The 22982-nt window shown below is 32.2% G+C and overlaps 3 protein-coding genes across 6 annotated transcripts; 1 reads left to right on the forward strand and 2 right to left on the reverse strand.

Moving 5' to 3' along the window:
• Positions 1–3567: 3567 nt before the first annotated feature.
• On the reverse strand, positions 3568–9732 carry LOC106062616 (tetratricopeptide repeat protein 9C-like). Of its 4 annotated transcripts, none has more exons than XM_056023273.1 (5): positions 9393–9732; positions 6491–6582; positions 5632–5972; positions 5340–5510; positions 3568–4074 (listed from the first exon to the last, which is right to left on the reverse strand). In XM_056023273.1, the coding sequence occupies exons 3-5, from the start codon at positions 5912–5914 to the stop codon at positions 3974–3976; spliced, it is 555 nt and encodes a 184-aa protein (XP_055879248.1). In that variant the 5' UTR covers positions 5915–5972; positions 6491–6582; positions 9393–9732; the 3' UTR covers positions 3568–3973. The 4 variants fall into 4 exon arrangements, with proteins under 4 accessions (XP_055879248.1, XP_055879245.1, XP_055879247.1 ...); XM_056023270.1 differs by having other exon boundaries at positions 9355–9732; XM_056023272.1 differs by lacking the exon at positions 6491–6582 and having other exon boundaries at positions 9355–9732.
• A 257-nt stretch (positions 9733–9989) lies between these two features.
• Positions 9990–15310, forward strand: LOC106067857 (eukaryotic translation initiation factor 3 subunit K-like). Its single transcript, XM_056023268.1, has 8 exons — positions 9990–10100; positions 12735–12833; positions 12966–13086; positions 13691–13765; positions 14362–14428; positions 14629–14706; positions 14966–15091; positions 15182–15310. The coding sequence occupies exons 1-8, from the start codon at positions 10048–10050 to the stop codon at positions 15211–15213; spliced, it is 651 nt and encodes a 216-aa protein (XP_055879243.1). The 5' UTR covers positions 9990–10047; the 3' UTR covers positions 15214–15310.
• Positions 14819–22896, reverse strand: LOC106067861 (TATA box-binding protein-associated factor RNA polymerase I subunit A-like). Its single transcript, XM_013227132.2, has 12 exons — positions 22761–22896; positions 21341–21464; positions 20900–21060; positions 20446–20510; positions 20218–20323; positions 19812–19962; positions 19519–19655; positions 19202–19354; positions 18463–18520; positions 17735–17855; positions 16953–17104; positions 14819–15709 (listed from the first exon to the last, which is right to left on the reverse strand). Exons 1-12 carry the CDS (start codon positions 22788–22790, stop codon positions 15693–15695), a joined length of 1275 nt encoding a protein of 424 aa, XP_013082586.2. The 5' UTR covers positions 22791–22896; the 3' UTR covers positions 14819–15692.
• Positions 22897–22982: the final 86 nt, after the last annotated feature.

Genomic DNA, 22982 nt, shown 5'->3' on the forward strand with positions numbered 1-22982 from the left:
TCTCTCTTTCCTTCTCTTTCGCCCCCATTTTTTTTTTTACCTGAGCATCGTAATTTCTCCCACATTGACTTTTGACTTAATTTGGAAAGACCCGCTTCTAAGTGCACCCCCCGACACATAGATCTATATGCTGGCCCCGTTTATTATTATTTTTTTTTACTTACCCGCTCCCTCCCTTCCCTCACCAAAAGTTAGCCCTTCGTACACATTCACGTTCGCCTTTCTACTTTTATCTTGGTATTTTGTTCTTCTCTAAATACAAAGAAATATGATTTTGGTTTTAATACTGTATATAAGATAGGATAATCGTTTATGTGACCCCTTTTGAATGTAGCGAAATTACAATAGATCTAGATTTATTTTTTCAATGGTAAGCTATTAGGATTTAGTAGTTGTTTTTTTTTTTTTTTTTTTTTTTTTTTTACAGTGTTACAAAGTAGCCTACCATTCATTACTTTCTCTCTCTCTCTCTCTCTCTCTCAAAAGACACTAGATCTATCTTGTTAAGATTCCATTTATTCTAAATTTTCATGATAAACACAATGACAAGTTAATATTGCCAACTAAATGAAAAACAAAATTGAGCTATAATTTTAACAATTTCTCAATACGTGTAAGTTATACTTCCTATCCAATCTCCCCTTACCTCTAGTTAGTTCGCTAGTACAAGTGTATCAGCTCGTCCTTTACTCTGTACACCCGATACACCAGAATGCTAGCTATTCATTTTTTTCCCCGCTATGTATGAAAATCGCCACTAGACGGAGCATCTATATCGAGCATGATAAATACGATAATCAAATCCGGTTTTAACCGCGTCAATGTCCAGTGGCCCGCATACTTTGGGCATCGTTGCTCGACAAGTCTCTGGAAGATAGTAATGATATGAAGATAGAATATCGCCAGATGTAGCCAAGGTAGCCTACGAACTTCATGCGGGCCACAGAAACGTAAAAGTAGCAGTCCTAAGTCCATGAGAATTTTGTTCCGATAAGAATTCTCGATTTAGATCTAAAAATTTGTTTCAGGTTAATTCATTTTAAATCAAGATGTGTGTGGAGACTTTGGAAAACGCAAGAACCTTATTATATAACCAATAGAGGGCTCTGGCCACATCCTTCCATTCAGATCTCTCCTGGGCCTTTCGTCTCCACGCTTTAACCCCAAGCTGTTGCAGATCTGCTTCCACATCATCAAATCCATGTTTATCTCGTGCGTGTGTATAAATCGTACGGGTGGTCCAGAGTGAGACGCTGCTTGCAAGGATAATGTTTTGGCGTGCGTGTCTTGAAATGATCAAGCGTTTAAATTGCTACCCAACAGATAAATCCAGGCTTTGTGGAAGACAGACGATCTGGGCGATACAGGCACAACAGCTATTTTAGCTGCGAAAGAATATGTTAAATAATACGAATGTAACTTTCTTCCATTATCAAGTCTTCTCTGTGCAACCAGGCTATTATGTCATTACTATTAGACATTTTCTGAAACAACAAATGTATTGCCGCTATTAAGTCTATATGTATCCCGCGGATACACATTTGAGACCAAAAGAAAATCCGCTGCCGAGGAAAGACGCAGAACATCTTAATCAACCACCGGCGGACAATGGTAATGCTTGTCCCGGATGTGGCAAAATATGTAGGTCACAGTTGGAGCTGCGTAGCCACAGGAAATACTGCATTCCTCGTTAATTTTCGGACTCGATAACAAGCCTTATTATTATTATTAAGTCTAAATATCTCTAGACACTCTACGCGTTCGTCTTTGTAGATGCATTTGATCCGTATTGGTCCTTTCTTAATATGTATAGGCCTACATATATTTTGGTCGGAGTAAACTGCACATTAAAGAGTTAAATCGAGGTTTTTATTCAGAGCACTGGAGACCAAAACAAAGGAAGAAAAAAAAAAAAAAAAGAAAAATGACAAAAATAAAAAGATATGCGACAGAGGCTGACGCTGCACATGCAACCTACGCACGCCTAGTGTTTTTACTGCTCACGTTGGGTTTAAATCTCAATGCGATTACTTGATTGTCTTTTTTTTAATGACACGTTTTATGGGGTGAGCACCACCTGTTACTCACTATATCTACGTTTACGTGACGTCATTTTCAAATGTATGTCAACTTCCATATATGGCGAGACCCAATCAAGCCCCTTAGCAAAACAAAGTTAAAAAAAACAACAATTGGTTTCCCTGTAACTAAGTGACGCAATTTTTTATATGTTCTATTTTTAACAATGATGTCAACCAGCCTACACCTGCTTACGCTTATGTTAATTAGGTCTATGACTTGATATATTGATCCGTTAATGAAGAACAGTAGTGTGAACAACAAATTGTGAAAAAGGAGATTTACCATTTGTATTTTTAGTTCTTATATTAACCAGACATATTTTGTTTTCTTTCTTGGAACTGCGATTTGTGTAAGCAGCCTATTGACCAAACTTGAGCCCGGCGTTCACTTTCTTATCTATTACAATAGGCCCTACCTCTAGGTAACTCGTTTCTCGTGGAAACGAAAACCTTCTGGTTGGGCGGGCTCAAAAACCTGGGTGGACACGAATCTCGAAAATGGCTCAAACGATCTTCCTAGAAATTTTACAGTTGGTGTATATCGTTGTGAAAAGGATTACTAGGTAGTTGACCACATTGGGAAAAGTCTAGTTTGACCCTTATAATTTTTCGAAGTGTCGGTAAAAAAAAAAGCAATTTAAATTAGGCTAGAAAACATTTATCTTGAACGGACTAAATATCTTCAGATATTTTCGCATTCTTTCAAGAGTTTAATAAATTAATGTTCAGGATTCAGAAATATTTTGCACATCGCCTTCTAAATCTAAAGGCCAATCATTTGAATATTATAAAGTAGAATAAATGTCCCCTTTTTTTAAAATCTAACATTCATTCGTGATTAAGAGAAAAATAATCGCTCTATAGGGCCTAAATTGTACAACCGGAAGTAGCGTGTTTTTTTTTATTATATATACTCCATTAATTAAATCAAGGACAAGATTCCATACATTCATGTGTTGGCGAAATCTAAACTTTAAGAAGGCAGCAGTGATTGGCATTTTCCTTGTTCCATATGCTAGGACAAATTTGTACAAATGCTCCTTCTTCTCTAGTGCTATTAGAGCATGACTGGGCCAGCCAGGAGAACCAATGAATTTGCAGAATTTAAGTCATTGGTTAACATGCATGACTAGATGCTTGACGCGTAAAACGTAATCATCGTCTTTTTTGAAGTAACGTCTGCATTGTATAGATAAAAAGATATATTTGACATTTAGAAGCGCAAAGAGAATGAAATAGCATTGGCAGTTTTAAAACCAATATGATGATTGCATTTTTAAATTCATGTAAAGGTAGCATATATTTCATTTTTAAGAAGGACCTACTGACTATAGAATCCCCATTCACTTAGCTCTCTCGGTGACACACTCAAAAATTGACAATAAATGCAAAGGAAAATTCTATCTATGACGGGCACAAATCCAATAGATCAAATTAAAAGTTAGTAACGGAACATATTAAAAGGCAAGAAAAGAACATGTTTAAATGTAGGATCACACTGATGGCAAAATACTTTATTTATTATGGCTTTTATACAGACACATTTATAAAGTGTGGATAAATGATATAAAAAATAAATTTAAGCAAAAGTGAAATTTAGAGTACACAGTAAGATGATACACAAAATAAGTTCAACATGTAATCCTTGTTGAATATCCTGCATTACAAAATATGCCTTTCCTACGATTTATATGTTGTTGTTTTTTTCACTTAGTATTGTTTGCATATCAGACATTGGGTTATCATTAATAAAGTCCAGGAGAATATACTTGCTTAAGTCTATCTTGAATATTTATAATGTTTGTAAAGAAATAGTAAACTTAAACTGGATTACATATCCTTGAGCTTTGTTAATGAACTGTCAAAATAATACATCTGCTAAGGTAAGTGTATCAAAGAATGTCAAACATTCCTCGAAAATTGTCTGCCATGGCTCTGTCTTGCTTTTTGAGTTCCACTTTACACAAATCCATGTACTTCCTAATATTAGCATCTGAAATGAAAAACAAATATTGCTCTTATGTCACAAGATTAAACTTTGACTCTGTAGATAAAGGAAGATTAGAGAGTATTTCACAACTTCGAGTCTGTAGATAAGGAAGATTAGAGAGTATTTCACAACTTCAAGTCTGTAGATAAGGAAGATTAGAGAGTATTTCACAAAGACCTCACAAGATTTAACCTTGAGTCTGAAGATTAAGGAAGAGTAGAATATTTCACAAAGTTATGTAGACCCAGCTGTGACCTACTTTTTGTCCATTGCTATGACATAACAATTTAGAAATATAATACAAGGTAAACTAGTTTGGTTTTGACTGACAATCCTACTTAATCCAGTTATGACAATTCGTAAAAAAGGTATTTTCAACATTTAAAAATTACAACTTGGATTCAAACTCAAGGCTTGAGCCTCAAGGGAACTAATTAAACATATACCAACACATCTTTTTCCTTGCTAATCTTTATGGACAAGCAAGATTTCAATGTAACTTATGCCACTTTTGAAAATTTGTCAAACTATTTTTATATAAGTAGCAAGCAAAATATTTTAAAAAAGCGTTGTTGTTTTTTTTTTTGTTGTTTTTTTTTAAAATCTTATATAGGGGGAAGATTCCATGCTTACATCTATATATATCCATAATGTAGAAGTTATTTCCATTATTCAATATAAATCAATATAATTAATAACCAATAATTAATTGACTAATTTGTTAATTTTTGAATCATTCATGTTTTGTTACGTACAAAAAATATGTATCAGCTTGAATGGAGAATGCTTGTGAATGTGTTAATTATTTAAGGGGACTAAACCCCTACAAATCGAGCCATATCTGTGAATACAAAATAAATCCCACACATCTAACCCTATGTAGACCCTTATGAAACTGTAAACCATATCCTCTTTGAATTCCTCTTCCTAATCCTTAGGCAGACCCTACTACCACACAAGCCAACATAACCAACACCCAGTACGGCAGTGCTAAACAACTGAAGAGAACAGCACACTATTTTTCCTTGCCACAGTCTTCAAAAGAGCTCACAGATCAGCAGTAAAAAGCTGGCTAGAGGAAGAAGTATCAAACAAAATATTAATTAAGTAATCAATTGACTAATTTTTTTACTGATTCATGTCTTTTCTATAAACGATTGTGCAAAGTTTCAACTTGATCCGAGAATGGAGAAATAAAGTGTACATACATTTTACCAGACAGACAGAGTGAGTCGATATAAGCTATGTAAAAAGTGATCTAAGCTTACCAGGTTTTGCCATTTGAAATGCCGAAAGAGCTCCATCGTAATCTCCTATGGCATACAGTGATGTACCTTTCCTATAGAGAGCTTTAATATTGTTGGGTGAAGCATCTAATGCAAAATTACAGTGTTCAATAATTCTTTCATATTTGGGTGCTGAAGCTTTTAACATGCATGCTAAAATAAAAAAAATAATAATTAGTATACTCATTTCAATCAACAAAGTTGTATTTTTAATTTTAACAAAAACTTTATTATGAAAAATATATATATTGAAAATAAAAAAGTTGATAAATACCAGCTAAGTTATTGTGACAATCACAAGTTAATGATCTTGCATCATCCATCAAGTCCTGTGTCATTGGGGACTTGCCCTTATTTTTTGGAAGTCCGCTCAAACTGGACAGTAAATCTGGACAATTTGAGCTCAGTCCTTTTAGGTATAGTAAAGCTCTATGGTAGCTCCCAGCTGCTTTGCGAAAGTTTCCTTTCTTGTAGTCTTCATTGCCTCTATCTTTGTATTCCCTAGCTTTAAGTAATTTTTCAGTGTCACTAATTACGAAACCAGTATTTTCTGCCATGGTGAACAGAGATTAAGCTGGGAGGCTTTTGTTTTAGTGTTTCACTGTAAAAATGAGCCTAAAGAAAAAAAAAGTAAAATAAATAAATAAGTAAATAGAAAAAAAAATGGCAATGGCTTGTTCTTATGTGCTACATTCAAACAAAAACTTTAACTTGCAGACTTAGTCATACACTAAGAGTGTATTTAAACCTTTTTAGTTAAAATGCAGGTTCCAAAAGGCAAGTTCTATGTCAAGTTAAACCAAAACAAGTAATATGAAATATTTTTCTAAAACAAATTCCTACTTTATGTTCAAACAATAAATAATAAACAGTCATATTTTATAAATTGTGTTCTATATATATATATATATATATATATATATATATATATATATATATATATATAATATATATAAATACTTTAATATGAGTAATTCTTTTATATATATATATATATATATATATATATATATATATATATATATATATATATATGCTATGCCCATTATTATTTCCCAGCTAAATGTTTTTATGGCTGATACATCCCTTCCTTTTCAGTAAATGGGCCACATTTTAACGGTCCTCTAATATACCTTTAAGCCTGTGAATTATTGTATCAAAGTGTTGACCGTCTATGTGTGGCTTGTTTTGTGTCTAGGGTATGTGCTGTGTCACCACAAACAGACTAGAAAGAAAGATAAATTAGAATATTTCATCATCATTCCTTGCAAATGTATATTAAGAGCGAGTGTGTGTCACTATGTCTTTGATTGCTTTATTTACTTATTTGAAGTCCTAGTGTTATTGATGTCGTTGCTGGCTGAGCTTCTTGTTTATGGGCTTGCAGCTGGACAGGCATTCTAGTTGGTAGAGTGCTTGCCTTTGGCACAGCGTATAGCCGGCTACCATGGACTCGATGAATACTGCAGACAGGGTCGGATTTAAGGAAGAGCAGGCAGGATTGCTGCCCTGGACCTCCACAAAAGAGATAAAAAAAATAATCTATGTTGTAATTTTCTAACATTGTTTTAGCATTTATATTGCTAACACTTTAAACAGTGTTGTGATTAAATAGTGTTCGCTTTTAATATGCAAATGCAGCTTCTGATATACCGGTATGGCATTACTTTCCACAAACTCAAAAGTATATATATTTTTAGAACTAAAATATGCATATTGAATTTTTTAAATTTTTTTTTTTTGAAAATGATATTAAATTTACAAGTACTCTGTTTCTTCCTTCTAAAAGATGGCATGTTTTTAAATAATTATTCATAAGTGGATCTCAATGAAGCTTAAATCTGGCCCTGACTGCAGGCAGAAATGGTCTACTGTGGGCAGTAATAGTATCGATACGCCTAGTATCAGTGGTGGTTACTTCTCTAGCAGTAGTGGTGGCAAAGTACAAATAGGGCCAGTTGATGTACTTGAAATAGTAGGTATTCTTCTTCTTCTTCTAGCCAGCTTTATTGCTGCTGAGCTGTGAGCTATTTTGCAGACTGTGCCAAGGAAAAAAAGTGTGCTGTTTTCTTCAGTTGTTCAGCACTGCCGTACAGGGTGTTGGTTATGTTGGGCTGTAATGGAAGTAGGGTCTGCCTAAGGTGGATTAGGGAGGGGCATTCAAAGAGGTATGGTTTAAGGTTTCATAAGGGTGGGCGCAGTGTCTGCAAAGGGGAAGTTGTGTGGAGTTTATTTTGTTCAGGTGGTAATTAAATAGAGGTGTGTCCTGTTCTTAGTTGGATAATAGTACATTGTTCTTTGCGGGGGAGGAAGTTAATACTGTCCAGTTTGTTAGGCATAGAAGTCATTTCTTTGTACATGGCTCTGCCTGTGTTTCCTGATGCCCATTGGTTGAGCCACTCCTCTTTGTGATTGTTGACTAACATTGACCTTATGAGGTAGCTTACAGGTCTGCCTGGTTGTTCAATAGATGAACCTGCCTTTAATAGCTTATTTATCTGCCTTTTTATTTCCCATGATGCCAATGTGTCCAGGGATCCACTGTAGTGTGATATTGATATTTAATTTTGATATCATCTGGTGGATTATCACAATTAGTGTTGTTAACTCTCTTGGGCTGTTTGAGGTGTTGCTGTTAAGTGCTTGCAGAGTGGATTGGGAGTCTGTAAAGACAACAATATCTGATGGTGATTGCACTCCTTCAAATAATTTGTTTTCCACTGTCTGTTGTGCTATGGTAATTGCCTCAATTTCGTCTTGAAAGTTTGAGCAGTAATCGCCACACAGTGCACTTATTTCAAAGTGTTTATTTTTAGGGAAGACCAGGAAGGCACCAAGACCAGCATTGATGGTAGCTTTGAAGGCCGATCCGTCGGTATATATATGGATAGCTTTCAATTGTTTCGAGCTTGCTTACTTTGAGCTCCAATGGATTTGATTCTTTTGTTAAGGTGTTATTTATTAAATGTGTTTTAATGGTTGGTTGTCTGTAGTTTAGTCTGGGCGTTATATTTGAAAATCTGGTAACTTTTTCTCTGTTATTGGGTAGGTGGTGTTTTAGGGCTAGTTCGTCAGTAAGTTGAAATCCACCTATTAATCACAATCTTCATCCCAATAGCAATATATGCATGTGAGACATGGAATTCATATATATGCAAAATTTAAGATAAGGCTAAATATGGCTCAGTAAAAGTAGCAAACACAGATTTTAGGAGGCAGAGAGATTAGGTAAGAAACAAAGAAATCCTATTAGTAGATGCTAATAGTAATGGGCACTTGACCACTTAACAATAACATTTAAAACTAATATGACATAAAAGAATCTACTTAAATATATTTGGATTGGTAGTTGTTTCCCATTTGTCAATTTTCGTCATTACAAAAATTCAGTATGTAAAAAAGTTATCTCTCATGGTTTCCTAACAATAACATCATTTTACCAAGCCAGGTCTTACTCACAAGATACTAAGAAAAAATACAATATATATATATTTTGTAGTTCCATAAATTGAGAGAGGGAACACTAGGCTTTAATTGTAAATCAAAAAATATTTGTTTCAATAATTAATGAAGCAACCTTTCTGCCCATGACAGTCACATGTGGAGTGTCAGCAAAGGAAGTTGACCATGTCCTTCAAAACTGTTCTCTTTACCATGAGGACCATACAAGACACTGGCCTCAAAGCACCCAAATTGGGCCAAATAGAAAGAAAACTATATGGAGAGCTCCCTGATTTGGAAACCACTGTGGAGTTCATCTTAAATATTGGAATATTGGTCTAACCATATGAACGCTCCAACATAAAAATGAGAAGGAGGAGGAAGAAGAAGTAAAACCTATATAGATCTATATATATATAAATATATAGATCTAGATCTATGTCTTAACTAAGACTAAGTACTTAACTTACACTACATGTGACTACTTAGACTTAGATTTTAGATCTATAATCTAGATCAATATAATTTGTATATATACTAGATCTATAGTACTTACACTAAAGTTACACTTTCACTTTCAGTCTTACAACTTACAGGTTCAAGTTGAAGCTTCAGTTATTGATACCTATTTTGATAGATGACCTGATTGTCCTGATGATAAAATTAAGTTTACAAACTAAAAGCATCCTCCTGATCATGATCCTGATCACGACCACGTTTAGTTTAAACTGAATCTTCAAACTTCAATCTAGATTATTCTAGATTCTAGACAATCTAAAAATAAAATCTTTTATGAGCTCTAGATCTAGAGAAATCTATACTATCTATCTAGAAATAGATTCTTTATCTAGATCTAGTAATAGTAGATCTAGATTCTAGACTATCGAGTCTAATCTTTATTTCACTGCACTAACTTGCGATTTACACAAAAAACGAAAGGAAAAGTTGTTTAAAACGGAAATGGATATTGACATTTTTGTACTATTGCCTGATTTCAACGCTTTTAATAATCTTTAAAATGTTGATCTATATTTTATATATTTATTTTAACAATGAAAATACTAGATCTATGTGGGGTACAAATAAATTTTATTTAAATCTAAATCTATATCATACATTCTAAAACTATTTAGTTTTGTAAACAAATTTATCTGAGCTTCTAAAATCTTGTAAAAGAAATAATAAGTAAATTGTAGATAATTGCAACGCCACTGGTCCGTTACAAAATCTGGCTTCTTTTTAAAAAAAAATGGCTGAAGCAATGAGAGCTACCGTGGCTACCTTATTGAAAGGAATCGATAGGTAATTCTAGATCTATATTTCTAGATCTAATATGCTAAAAATAAAATCCTTACAAAATTTCGTTTACTTTAAATTCTTTTCAATACCTTTTCTTTATTTTTTCTTCTTTGTTTTTAAAAATAGAATGTGTGGTTTAGTCGAAGTCAATTATTTTGAATTATTGAATTAGAATCTCAATCTAGATCTAATTAGAGTAGTTTATGCTATTCGGACACTTATAGGCCCAAATTTGAAAGTTTGACTTTGACAGCGCATTATTTGACAATGGTTTGACATAGAAAAGAAAATGACGTATCAAAATCTTCTTTAGTTAAAGGAGAATAAGGATGACTACTTATATTTGTTCCCCAAACCTATATTTGTGATTATATTTAAGGTCAAAGAGGCCGTGTGTTTTCATTTAATTCGGACACATTTGACCCACATTATTTGATTCCGGACACCATAATTTATTTCGGACAGTCTCTATATTTAGGCATCAATAAACTCAGATTTTAATTCTATATTAACATTAACTAAATTTTAAGATCCCCAGGCATAGCCCATCACATGAAATCATTACGATGTTTTCAAACTATGCATAAATACGAACACAAAAAATAAAAATATGAACACACTTATTCTACCAAAAATAGGTCACTGGAATAGTGATTTCTGCACCGACTTTTAGACTTATTTTATGTTTGTTTATTTTATGTGTGTTGAATGTTTGAGGTTTGCATGATTAGATGTGTGTTGAATGTTTGTGTTTTTTTTTTGTTTATTAATTTAATAAATTTCTAATACAGATGATCTTTTGTAGTATAGTAGGCCCCTACAGGTTACGATAGCCATTCTTGCCTAACTGAATCCTCTATATTCTCTCTATATAAATCTAGATCTATCTAATAGGTCTAGATCTAAGCATTTAACTTCATTCAATGTACCAAGCTCACTCCAAACATTCGCCCATTTATTCTCTATTTAAAAATAATAACAACAAACGAACAAATATAATATAAGATCATTTTTATTGATGTCCAAAACTGGCTGTCCGAAATAAATTTTGGTAAGAAAATCGTAATTTAATTCGGACACCGTATTAATTTTTTTTTTGGTATGGAATTAGAAAACTTGGCTTATAAATCAAATAAATTAGCTCCAAAAACAGAATAAATATTGCCGGGCTCATTAGTATAGACTGAGTCAATCAAAAAATATAGTCTTAACTCTAGGAAGAGGTAAAGTCATCCGGGTAACATAGGAAAAAAACAACAACCTGACTAACAAATTTGAAATTTGTTTTTCTTACATAAAAAGACAGCTAAATGGAAGGAAATTGGGTCAGAATCATTGGGAAATGGACAAGCACATTATACAGTGCGCTAGTTTTATAATACATATTAAAATAATTATTTAATGACCACAAAAAACAGCGAATGTCCGAATTCATGTAATGTCCGAAATAAATAAACTACTATATTAACTTTGTTAACTAACAGTTAACTTAGTTACTTTAGAACTAAGTTAGACGACTTATTAATGTTAGTCTAAGACTAATTTTCTTAGTCAGTCTTCTCTTAGTCTTTGTTGAGTTGAAGTGTTTTACTGTTCAGTCACCCACTCAGGGACTTAGCCACAGGCACTGACCCAGTGTTAGGGTTACCAGGTGTCCTCCTTTTTTTGGGGTTCTGTCCTCTGTTCAGCAGGTAGATTATTGGCCTATCCAACATTTTCATAATTCAATCTTATCTAGTGACGATTCTAGTCTAGATATTATACATCATTTATTCATTATTCCTATCTTCTGCATTAATATAACTATAAAAAACTCACCAATAGACAGCTTATAATTTATTATAAATGGACCTCATTCACCAATCGTAAATAACATTTAGTTTAGCCAAGTGATAATATTGATAAAACAATGAAAAATATGTAACATGTTACAGCCTTTATGGATTACATAATTTGTATAGAAGATATAGAGAATCACGTGTCTAAATGTTGTTTGTTTACAATTGGTGAATGAGGTCCATTGACAATATTTTTCGCAACCTCCTTCTTGAACAGGTGTTTGATTTTTAGGGATGTTTTAAAGAACCAATTCTTCAAATTGCAGTTTTAAACTGAATTATACATAAAGATCTTATCTAGTGTTTATTTTGCATTCCGAGGCATAATAACAAAGTTGAAAAGGCGTTTTCGCTAATCACTGCATGTTGGGCAATAGAGGGAAATACATCCTCCAGTGAAAGGTATTTTTCTCACAATGTACAATGTGAAAAAAAATGTCATGCATGAAGTTCCACAAGTACGTTTGTGCTAATGATGTACAACTGGGAAAAGATGTTAAAATGTCTACTAAAAGTTGCGATGCTAAATATAAAAATAGTCAAGTCTACAGCCTTTGAGTTTGATTGGCTGAAATGTTTCAGCGTAATCCTTTGTCTTGTTTTTTTTTTTTCTCCTTTGTGAGGCTTTGTCCTTCTTTTTGTTCTTCTCTGGGTGTCTGGTAACCATATTCAGTGTTTAAGATATCTCACTAGACTAGATCTATATATATTTATAATTATATAAATTCTAGTTTATCACTCTACTATCTATAGTCTATGTCTATACAGGGTATAATAATGTATTAATGTATAATTTCAGATACAATCCAGAGAACCTACATACTCTTGAGAGATATGTTGACATGCAAGCAAGTGAAAATACATACGACTTAGAAGCCAATCTGGCCATACTAAAATTGTGAGATTTAATACTGGAAAATAGTGTGATTGTTTAATATGTTTTTAGCTTATATACCCTTTTCTCTTAGAAATAAACTTGTATTTAAAGGTTGACATGTTCTTACTTTCAAAGAATTTGTATTTCTACCAGATATCAATTCAATCCAAGTTTGTACCAGCCAGTACCAACTGCTTTGATTTTACTCAAGGCTCTCACAAATCTTCCTCATTCAGATTTCATTTTATGCAAATGTCTTATTGAAACTTCCAGGGTAATGTTTACAATTTGTAGTCATTTTTAAAAATTAAATATTGTTAAAGATTATTTACAAAAAAATAAACATTTGATCAAGGTACATCCTGGCAATATCTCAAACATGGAAGTCGCTTGAAGCCAGTCCTTATATTTTAAAAATTTAAATATTTTAAGTAAGAGACATATTGTTTTGTTTTCTAATTAGGGCCTTTAAAATTTATACCATTTTCACAAGAAGTCTATGCAAAAATTTGACTTAAAACGATTTGAAGAAGATTCTTATTGATTTTCATAAGTCAGAATAATTTCTTCTGATTGAAATACTTTTTTGTACATTGTTATGATGCACAATAAATTAAAAAAAAATTTTTTTTGCTTTGGGCTCTTTGAGGAACACAGCTTAAAACTTTAGCATTAAAAAGACCAAATAAAAAATGGCTTTGTGAATATTTTATGTTTTTTAGGCATATTTCTAAATATTTTGTGCCTGAAAACCTCAACCTAATAAACTAATTGTTTTTGTGTGTCTAGTCTAAAAAGAATGTAGGAAAAACTTTGAGATAAGATCTTTTTGTGTGTATTTTGAAAAATTTACTTATCTAGTTTTAATTTGTTCGCAGTTAAATGAAGAGCCTGTATCAAAAGTTTTGAGGTTAGCAAATTTATTAGAGAGAGCCAGTTTCCAAGAGTTTTGGGTAAGTGATCAATACTTTTTTTTTTAAACAAATCATATTTTATAGAAATATTTTTTTTTTTTCAGTTATTTGTTTCTGCTGTGAACTCATGCAAAAGTCTTTTATTTTTACCTAAATGATGGAACATTTAGAAATAAATACCAAAGAACATATTTCTATTTTGAAAATAATGATTGTTGTTAGCTCTTGTGTCTTTTGGTAATAAAAATTACACATGCCTGTTGATGTAACATTTATATGTAATGAGAGGAGACACCAGCATGAATCAGTAAATAATTTCTCGTCAACCCAACTGTCAGGGAGGGGTGTATATACTTGCATTGAGTTCCCTGCCCCCCCCCCTCCCTCCCCCCACCTGAACAGTGTAAACCAGAACAAAAGTATTAGCGTATTAGCATATAAAACTGTGACTTGCTAAACATTGAATACATGTCAATCAACTGAATAGTTAATAACAAGTAGTTAACTTACATTAGTTAACAACAAAGCGTAAGTTTAACAATTTAATGAACAAATGAGGTGTAATGGTATGAATGATGAAGTCTCAATGGTATTCACAAAAGCCCTTTTTAAATATTCATTTTTCTTTAATTTAGGCTGCATTAGAGGAAGATCCTGATATACTAATTGGCATTGTTGGATTTGAAGACTCAATTCGCAAATGTAAGAAATCTTTTAGTTTGCTGTAATAATAACACGCTTTTAAATTTGACTTAGTGTAATCTTAAGAACTTGGTACAGTTTTGTTATAGATGCATTCATTGTTTTTTTTTAAGATTATTATTTTTTTATGTTAGCATGTTTTTATTTTTTTATGCATCATAACATTTTGTTTTCATGTAATCTTCCTTTTCTGCAAACAGTTGTTTGTCATGTTGTAGCATCAACCTACCAGACTATCAGAAAAGAAAAATTGAGACAACTGCTTGGAAATATCTCCGGTATGTTTACATTTGTGGGCTAGTTCACGTGCATCTGGTTTATGGCATGCAAAATACAATGGATTTAAAGTGAGATAAATATCTAAGAAACAAAAAAAAAACCCAGTTAAAATCAATATTTATTTCAAATTTTTAATAGATTTTTCTGAAACAATGACACACTACTCCCTCTCTTCTCAAAATAAATACATCTAACAACTTCGAATATCTAGGCTTGATCTTCCTTAAACACTGAAAATAAAATATATTTTTGTTCCAGATGCTCATTCCAGTCAGTGGATCAGCAAGTATGGTTGGACTGAGATGTTAGATGGCTATGTCTTCATCACCAATCAAGAAGAAAATATCAAAACTAAAAACATCACAGAGAAAATCTCATTTGACAGTAAGTTTCAGATCTACATTTACAACTCAATCTGTACTTTGTACATTATTTCCAATATATTCATTTTTTATGTTTGTTAATTATCTGCAGGTGTTGCTGCAATTATGGCTTCTGGGCGATGATGGTTATGAAAGAGGACAATTATTTAGCTGCTTTAGGAATTGAAATTCTTATTTGTAACTTCAATTTGTCAATTGGAAGAATAAGATTGAAAATAAATGCTTTGCCTTTTTTTTTCTTTTGTGGTATACATTTTATGAAATACCTGCTGCTAACATCAAGCAGAGTAATCAGTTGAATGGTTATGTATTCTAAAACACTTCCACAAAGTGATACAACACTTTCTTTCCAGCTGTTTTGTTCAAACTTAGTTTAGATGCCAGCTTGCAACAGAGATTTGAAAAAGTGTTCACTTTATTTACATTTAAATCATATTGACATTTTCATCAGATAATAATGTATTTGTGAGTTACTTAGTCTTCATCACCAAGGTTTATCTGGTGACATCATTTTAGTTCGAAGTATTACCATGAGTAAAGAAGGTTGAAACCATCACACATCTTAGCTGATGAGAGCATATTCTCTTTGTTTCATTGGGAGATCAGGTTTTATCATTTCCTGGAGAAAAAAAAAAGAAACAATTTGTGTCCATCAGTTGTGACTGAATGATTTGTTTGCTGACCAAACTAATCAATGTCCACTACTAGTAAATTTTTTTTTTTTTTTTTTTTTTTAGTGATAGAAACTATAATGTATAAACCTGTTTCCACAAGCCACTGTCAACCAGCCCAACTCCTGGCTTTCACATATAGCTCAGATATTGGGTCAGATGGAGATGATAGGAAAAAGGCAAGTAACTGACACTTAAACTAGTAAGTTTTAGCCAGGAGGGGCTTTTTTGCCATGGCTGGCTACCCATATGAAAGAAAGAAAACTTTAAATTCTATCCTTTGCAGTTATGCCCAAATATTAGAAAAGCTTTGGGAGTCAAGCCTGATGAAAATTCAGGAGAGCGATTTGCTACTTTCTGGCTGAGCCTGATTCCAAACGGTATTGGCACTTGCAGCTCTTTTGCATACATAACTGCATGAAGATGTGGAAACTACATAGCAGTGCATTCCCCAAAGAAAGTTGTGTATTCTTATGAACTAATAAATACTTTTTTTAGTCTTAATTCAAAAGCCCTATACCCAAATAAGGCTGTCACCAACACTGACCAAAATAATGAATCTAACCCTTTCAAACAGAATTTACAAGTTTCACGTAGGCCTTTTAAAAAGCATATAGTTTTACTTCTTCCTATAGTCTGTAAACCAGAAACACTAAAGAATTTCTTACCAACATAAACTAAAGTCTCCAATAGAATTCGAAAAAAAAAAAGCATCATTCTGTTTCTTAAACACAACATTCTGTTAAACAGTTGACCAGAAGTGCCACTATTACAAGCCAAAGTAGTATTTAGTGTAATGTAAATCTTTTTTGAGTTTATTACTTTGGTGGATGGTAGCACTAGTATAGACTATTTAATAATAACGACTGGAAATTAAATTACCAGTACTATGTTTCATAAGACTAAGGTGTAGTTAACTTCTAAAACAAAAAAAAACTTTCCTAGTTCACTTACATTTGACAAAATTTGTAAAGAGTAACTTCAAACAGTAGGTAGCATGAACAATACATTCATTGATTCTGGGTTATTGATCTGACTCTTCATACACCAATAGGTGTTTTTGATATTTCAGTGATCAAAGGGAAATAGCCTAGGAATATTAACTTGCGAAGTGCTATCAGTTGTTTTTTTTTTTGACTTGGTAACTATTACAAGCCGCACATTAATACATTTCATTCAACTACAACTTACCCATACATAACAAACTATCCTTCACTCTCTGAATTAGACTTTGGCATCTGGTTGATATTTTAATTTGATTTGTTGTTATACTCAATCTGGTCTGAGGCCACCACTTTCTGCGTATGTCCCACTGTTCTCTAACAATCTCAGCTAAAAGTGGGCTGAAAGATTGAGACACATATATAAACAAGAATGTATTTATGTTTTATTGTATTGGAGATGACAAACTAAATTACAATGACATTCCTTGCTGAAATACTAATGGACCTCATTCACCAATCGTAAACTAACACCATTTAGCCACGTGATTCTCTATCTCTTCTATACAAATTACGTAATACACTAAGGCTGTCACGTGATACGTTTTTTTCGAGGTTTTATAAATATTATCATGTGGCTAAATGTTGTTTGTTTGCGATTGGTGAATGAGGTCCATTGTAATTTTGTTAAGAAACATTAGCTTTTTGTGTGGTTTGAAATCTTTTTCATATAATATAGATATTATTAGAAGGAGAGCCCTTGCTGAAGACAGGCACAGGCTACAAAAATAGAGCTTAAATAAAGCCCTGGCTTTGTCTGCATTCAATGAGGCGAAATATGTAGGTTGCAACTGTGCCATCCTTTACCTTCAGAATTGAGAACAATGTCTATAAAAGACTTAGTATTGTCATGTTTTTGTTTACTTTGTCTTACATTTTTGTCTTTCAATTCTACATTCCTGTAGAGATCATACAAAAGCACAAACATTATGAAGTGAACAAACTTTGGTGAACAGTAAACATCTTACTTACTTGTCATTCACTTGGCTGAGTTTATCTGCTAGTGCTTCCCAGACATATTCATTATGGCAACAATGTTCATAGTCCAGGAAGTCAAACAAGTAGACGACTGACCTAGGCTCTAAGAATTCCTCTGTTAAATCAGAACCAGATCAAACAAACATTTTAGACTTGTCACTTAGTTTTGAGGGTTCAGATAAAAATTAAAGGATACGAAAGTCAGCAAAGCTCTAATTCTCACTTTAAAACAATTATCAATTTCAGTGCTCTATAAGTTAAATAAAATATTTGATAAGTCATGTAACATTGGATTGACTTAAGTCAACCAGTTGATAAGAAAAAATATGGGGGAAAAGTGTATTTTTGATTATAATCAGATAAAATTGATCAACTAATAAATGATTTCCACATAAATTGTATACTGTATTAAATTTAAATGTAAATAAAATACAATTTGAGAATATTTTGTTATATAAATTGAGCTACTAATTTGGCATACTGTTACTTGAAGTTGATAGTTTGAATTTTTCTGCAATTTCTCAAAACTGATTTTAAATAAGTATCCCAAGTAAATACAATGAAGTAGATATAAGGTAAGAAAAAAAAGCTGAGACAGGATTGTGTTAGTCTGGGTGTACATTTGAGCGCCACTTTGATTCAGCTATGTTTTTTTGTATGTGTGATATTGTTTTGTGGTTAGCTACAATCATCAATTGGGGTCAGTATTTAGTATTACCTACCGAGAAGGTTGTACAATGTTAAACAAAGTTCATTACTTGGATCTAACCTCAGAATTTGCTGAAAGCAAAAAAGCATACAAAAGAAAATGAAAGAAGCATGGAAATATTGAGGCCAGCAAGTGTGTATGGGGGGTCCAGAATCTCCCACCTCAACTTTCCAAGACAACTATTATTATAGTAAGGTAAAGTTCCCCTTTCAGGCCTTGTGGTCTATAGGGCAGATGATGTAAAGGTCATCTGTTTCTGTGGCCTACGGTTAACGAGGGTGTCATGTGGCCAGCACAACGACCAACCACCTTTACTTTCCCAACTAATGTCAGGTACCCAATATATGGGTGGACTCAGAGGTGCCCGAAGATCCCAAAATCAAAGATCCACAGTCTTCACCAGGTTTCGGAAGCCAAGAGCTTTACCCCTCAGCCGCCTCCTAACTATTATTATGATAGAATGCAATGTTTACAAAGGACTACTTGTGCAGCACAATGTGATCAAAGGTTACCAGCATTTTTTAAAACATTTCTTAATAATAAGAAGAGAGACTAAGTGACCCTTTTTAAAAAAAAAAAACTGCCAATTAGACAGAGTAAAGGGCCCACCAGGAAAATTCTTTTTTTTTTTTTTTATGTTAATTTTTTAAAAATATTTCTGTGTGTGTGTAGAATTTTGTTTTTAGAGCTAGACAGATTTTGTTAAAGTAAAAAAAAAGTAGATATTTGCTTGAAGAATAAGCGTAAATAACCTTAAGACAATCTAGACGAGTTTCTGGGTTTTCATCTTGATTCATTTCAAACTTGTACAAGTAAAAGTGGGCATTAGGATTGGAAGGGTTTCTGTCTCTGTAAGAAGTTAATAATTCTCTGGCTTCATCTGTATTTCCATAATATTCATATATCTTCACGATGAAACAAACAAAATATGCAATAGATAAATATTTCAGAGCATAGCGTTAATGTAGACAAAAACAATGAAGAGATTTAAAAAATAAAATACTACTTTAAGTTACAAAGCAATTAAGATGTATTTTATTCTACTTGAAAAGAAAAAATGGATGATGACCTCAACTATCCTTGATATAAATATATCCCAAATGCCAGGCAAATCTTTGACTGTGATTAAATATTCTACAGCTCTGTCCGCAATACTTCTAGCAGAGTTAGCAGTAGCTCCCTGAGACAACTTCTGAGATATAAGGTCTACAAGACAAGCATGAAACATATTGGTACAGAAACAGTCTAGTACAACATCATCCATTTAAACATTGTTTAAATTAGAACAATTACAAAGAAAAAGATACATAAATGAAAACCTTTTCCTATTTCTCCCATCAGATACAAAAGTCGTCTACTCACCCATTTCCATTTCCTCATCATCTATTTTCATCAAAACCATTTTCCATTCAACGTACAATACCAAGCCTTGGTAAGCAAAGAACAAAGTATGTGCCATGGATCTTCTTTCATTGGTCAGCTGACTACAAAATAATGTTTTAAGCTTCAGCTCCTGAACAAAACACAATTAATGCATGTAGTGACGATGCCAAATTGTAATTTGATACAGCTTTTTAACCTATTTGGTAATGATTTCAATTAGTTACAATGTTAAAAAAAAAAAATTAATTATTTCTAAGAATATGCAACTAAAAGGAAAAAGAACAATTTCAAGGGCAGTAAAAAAAAATCAATCACAAGTAAGACAAATAGTTCAAATAGCCAAAAAAAAAAAAACTAACAAAAGTAAACTATGGAATCAAAGTACCTGCACAAGTCCTTTGGCATCTTCAATGTTCAATTTCAGTATCAAGAACAGCAAATAATCCAACATGACTTCAACAACAGCAAGTCCCTTCAGAATGTAAACCTGACTGGACAAATTTATGACAAGGTAAAACTATTTACATTTGATGGAAAAGACATAATTTTAATTTATGAATAATAGTAGTAATCAAATCTATATGTTTCTTCTTGTGTGTTGAAATTAGCATACTTTACAAATTGCTGGATAAGGCGACTGTTTCTCTCTTCATCTTGAAATAAACAGGCAAGTCCTACCTGAAATGGAACAAAAAATGAGCAATTATATATTATAAGAGCTCTAAATTGTTTATATTGCAACCTTTTTCACTGTATATACTTAATCTATGCAATGACTGTGTTGTGGGTAAATTGCTAACATCAAAATATTATTGATTGTATTGAATTTTATAGTTATTCTTTTGAAATTACATACCAAGGTTAAATTTTAAGAAAAAAATGAATAAACATTTTGACAAATGAAACAAAGATTTTTAAAAATAATAATTTTTCATTGGTATGTTGTACTTAGAGAAAATGTAAAATATTTAATGCTTGTGACATTATTCCAATTCCTTTTTATGTTGTGAATATGTTTCATATTTTCAATGTATTCCTGATTAAATCTAGTGATAGTTTTAGCGTACCTTCCACATTGTAGAGTCTTGTCCCCTTGCTTCATTAGATAAAGCTGTGATCAACTTAAGTGCTTTTTGCCATTGATGGGTAAGAAGACATTCTCTTAGAAGATGCAGAAAGCGTGGAACTAATTCATAAAAATTGTTGGTGCTAGTGCAATGGAAATAGTCTGAAATTATACAAGCTTTTATGAGAAACAGACTACAAACCAGTGTCATAGGTCATAATAACATTGAATTATTATTTTTTCAAACTAAGAATCATGTCTTGCTATACTGACACAAAATTATTTTTTTTTTTTAAACAGACAAATATGTCTTCTTGTCCCATACCACTTAGTCTTATTGTCCCATACCACTTAGTCTTATTGTCACATATCACTTAGTCTTATTGTCCCATACCATTTAGTCTTCTTGTCAAATACCATAAAGTCTTATTGTTACACATACCATTTAGTCTTCTTGAGTATAAATTTAAATGCTCAAAAAATTCAACTAATTCCTTTTTTCTGGTTTGGTCTTCTTCAGAGAGTGGACAGTCATTCTCAGGAACAAGGAGGAGAAATATGTCTTTCTGAAATAAAGAATCAGAACTATATTATAAGCTTAAAACAGTAGCAGTTGAAGTCTAGACCTAAACTTTGCAAATCTAACCCTAAAAATAGATCTTAATTGAAAACTTCCTAATTCTTAAAACTAGATATATATATAATAATATATTTAAAATAGACTCTAAAATAATATTTTAATATAAATGCAATATCTTATCATATATCACTTATCTTATAAATTACAGTATAGTTTATATAAATAAAATAATATATCTCTAGAATAACCTAGATCTATAAAGACTGGTAGATCTATATCATAGTATATAATACACTAATAGAGATATAATTATGTAGATCTATATATCTAACTAATGAAAAAGAAAAGTTCCCCTTTCAGAACCTTGCATATCTATAGAGTAACACCATTAGTAAATTCACTAACCTAAGAGACAGGGCAGAAGAATAAAAAGTAAAGTAGCTTCAATTCTATAATACATAAAACACGGATCCATAATTTACAAAAATAGAAAAACAAAACCTAATGAAATACTCAGAAAGACACAAAGACAAAGAAAGAGGCACATTTCTTATTCCATAGTCCATACTCTAGAACAAATTTAAACAAGTGCTCGTTTTCCCTAGTCACTATCATTAGAGAATGGAATGGCTTGCTTGAATCAGCCAGAAAAACCAAGGACTTAGACGACTTAGAAGAGTTTGTTTACCTTTTGCTTAAACTTAGTTAGACTAAGGCACTAAGTAGCCTTAACTTTAATCATTGAATTGAGTATTTGAATCAATTGATTAACTTTGTCTTTGATTAACAATAATTTATAAATTAATGACAATATCTTTTTTATATTGAATATTAATAACTTGAAATAGAATAACAATAATCAATAACTATTGTTATTAACATGTTACAAACTTACTGTAATACATAGTCATGGTTACATGCAATAAAAGTATTAATTTTTTTTAAAGAATAAAAGACTTTTTTAAAGTGCATGACTTGAACTTAGTTTGAGTCGACTAGGGTCTACAGTCTACAGTTACACTCTTCAAAGACAAAGTCTACTCATAACTCACTCTACTTACTAACTTACTTAGTAAGTAATAACTTAGTCCTTAGTAACTACTAGACTCTAGTCCTAGACTAGATCTAGTGGCTAGATAATAGATTCATAAGTCATAAGATTCAGATTGGCACAAGAAATGCTGAAGTCGTAATTTTCATCTTCTTTTTTTTTTTTTTTGAAGTAACGTCTGTAATATATATAGCGTCTAGATTACGATAAGATAAGAAGAGCACTGATTACCAGTTTCTTTGATGTGTCATTCATTTCCATTGCTGCTTGCAGCTGCTGAAATACTCGAATCTGGTTTTGGTAAAGTGAAAGTAACGTTAAAAACAAGAAAGACGTCCCCCATTTCTAGATCTATCTCTACGTAAATTATATAGATATAGACTAGATCAATATTAACACTTCTTTTTTAGGTCTTTGGCATTTAAATTAATACATAGACCTATTTTTAAATTC

The sequence above is a fragment of the Biomphalaria glabrata genome, chromosome 3, assembly GCF_947242115.1.
Source record: "Biomphalaria glabrata chromosome 3, xgBioGlab47.1, whole genome shotgun sequence".
NCBI lineage: Eukaryota > Metazoa > Mollusca > Gastropoda > Planorbidae > Biomphalaria > Biomphalaria glabrata.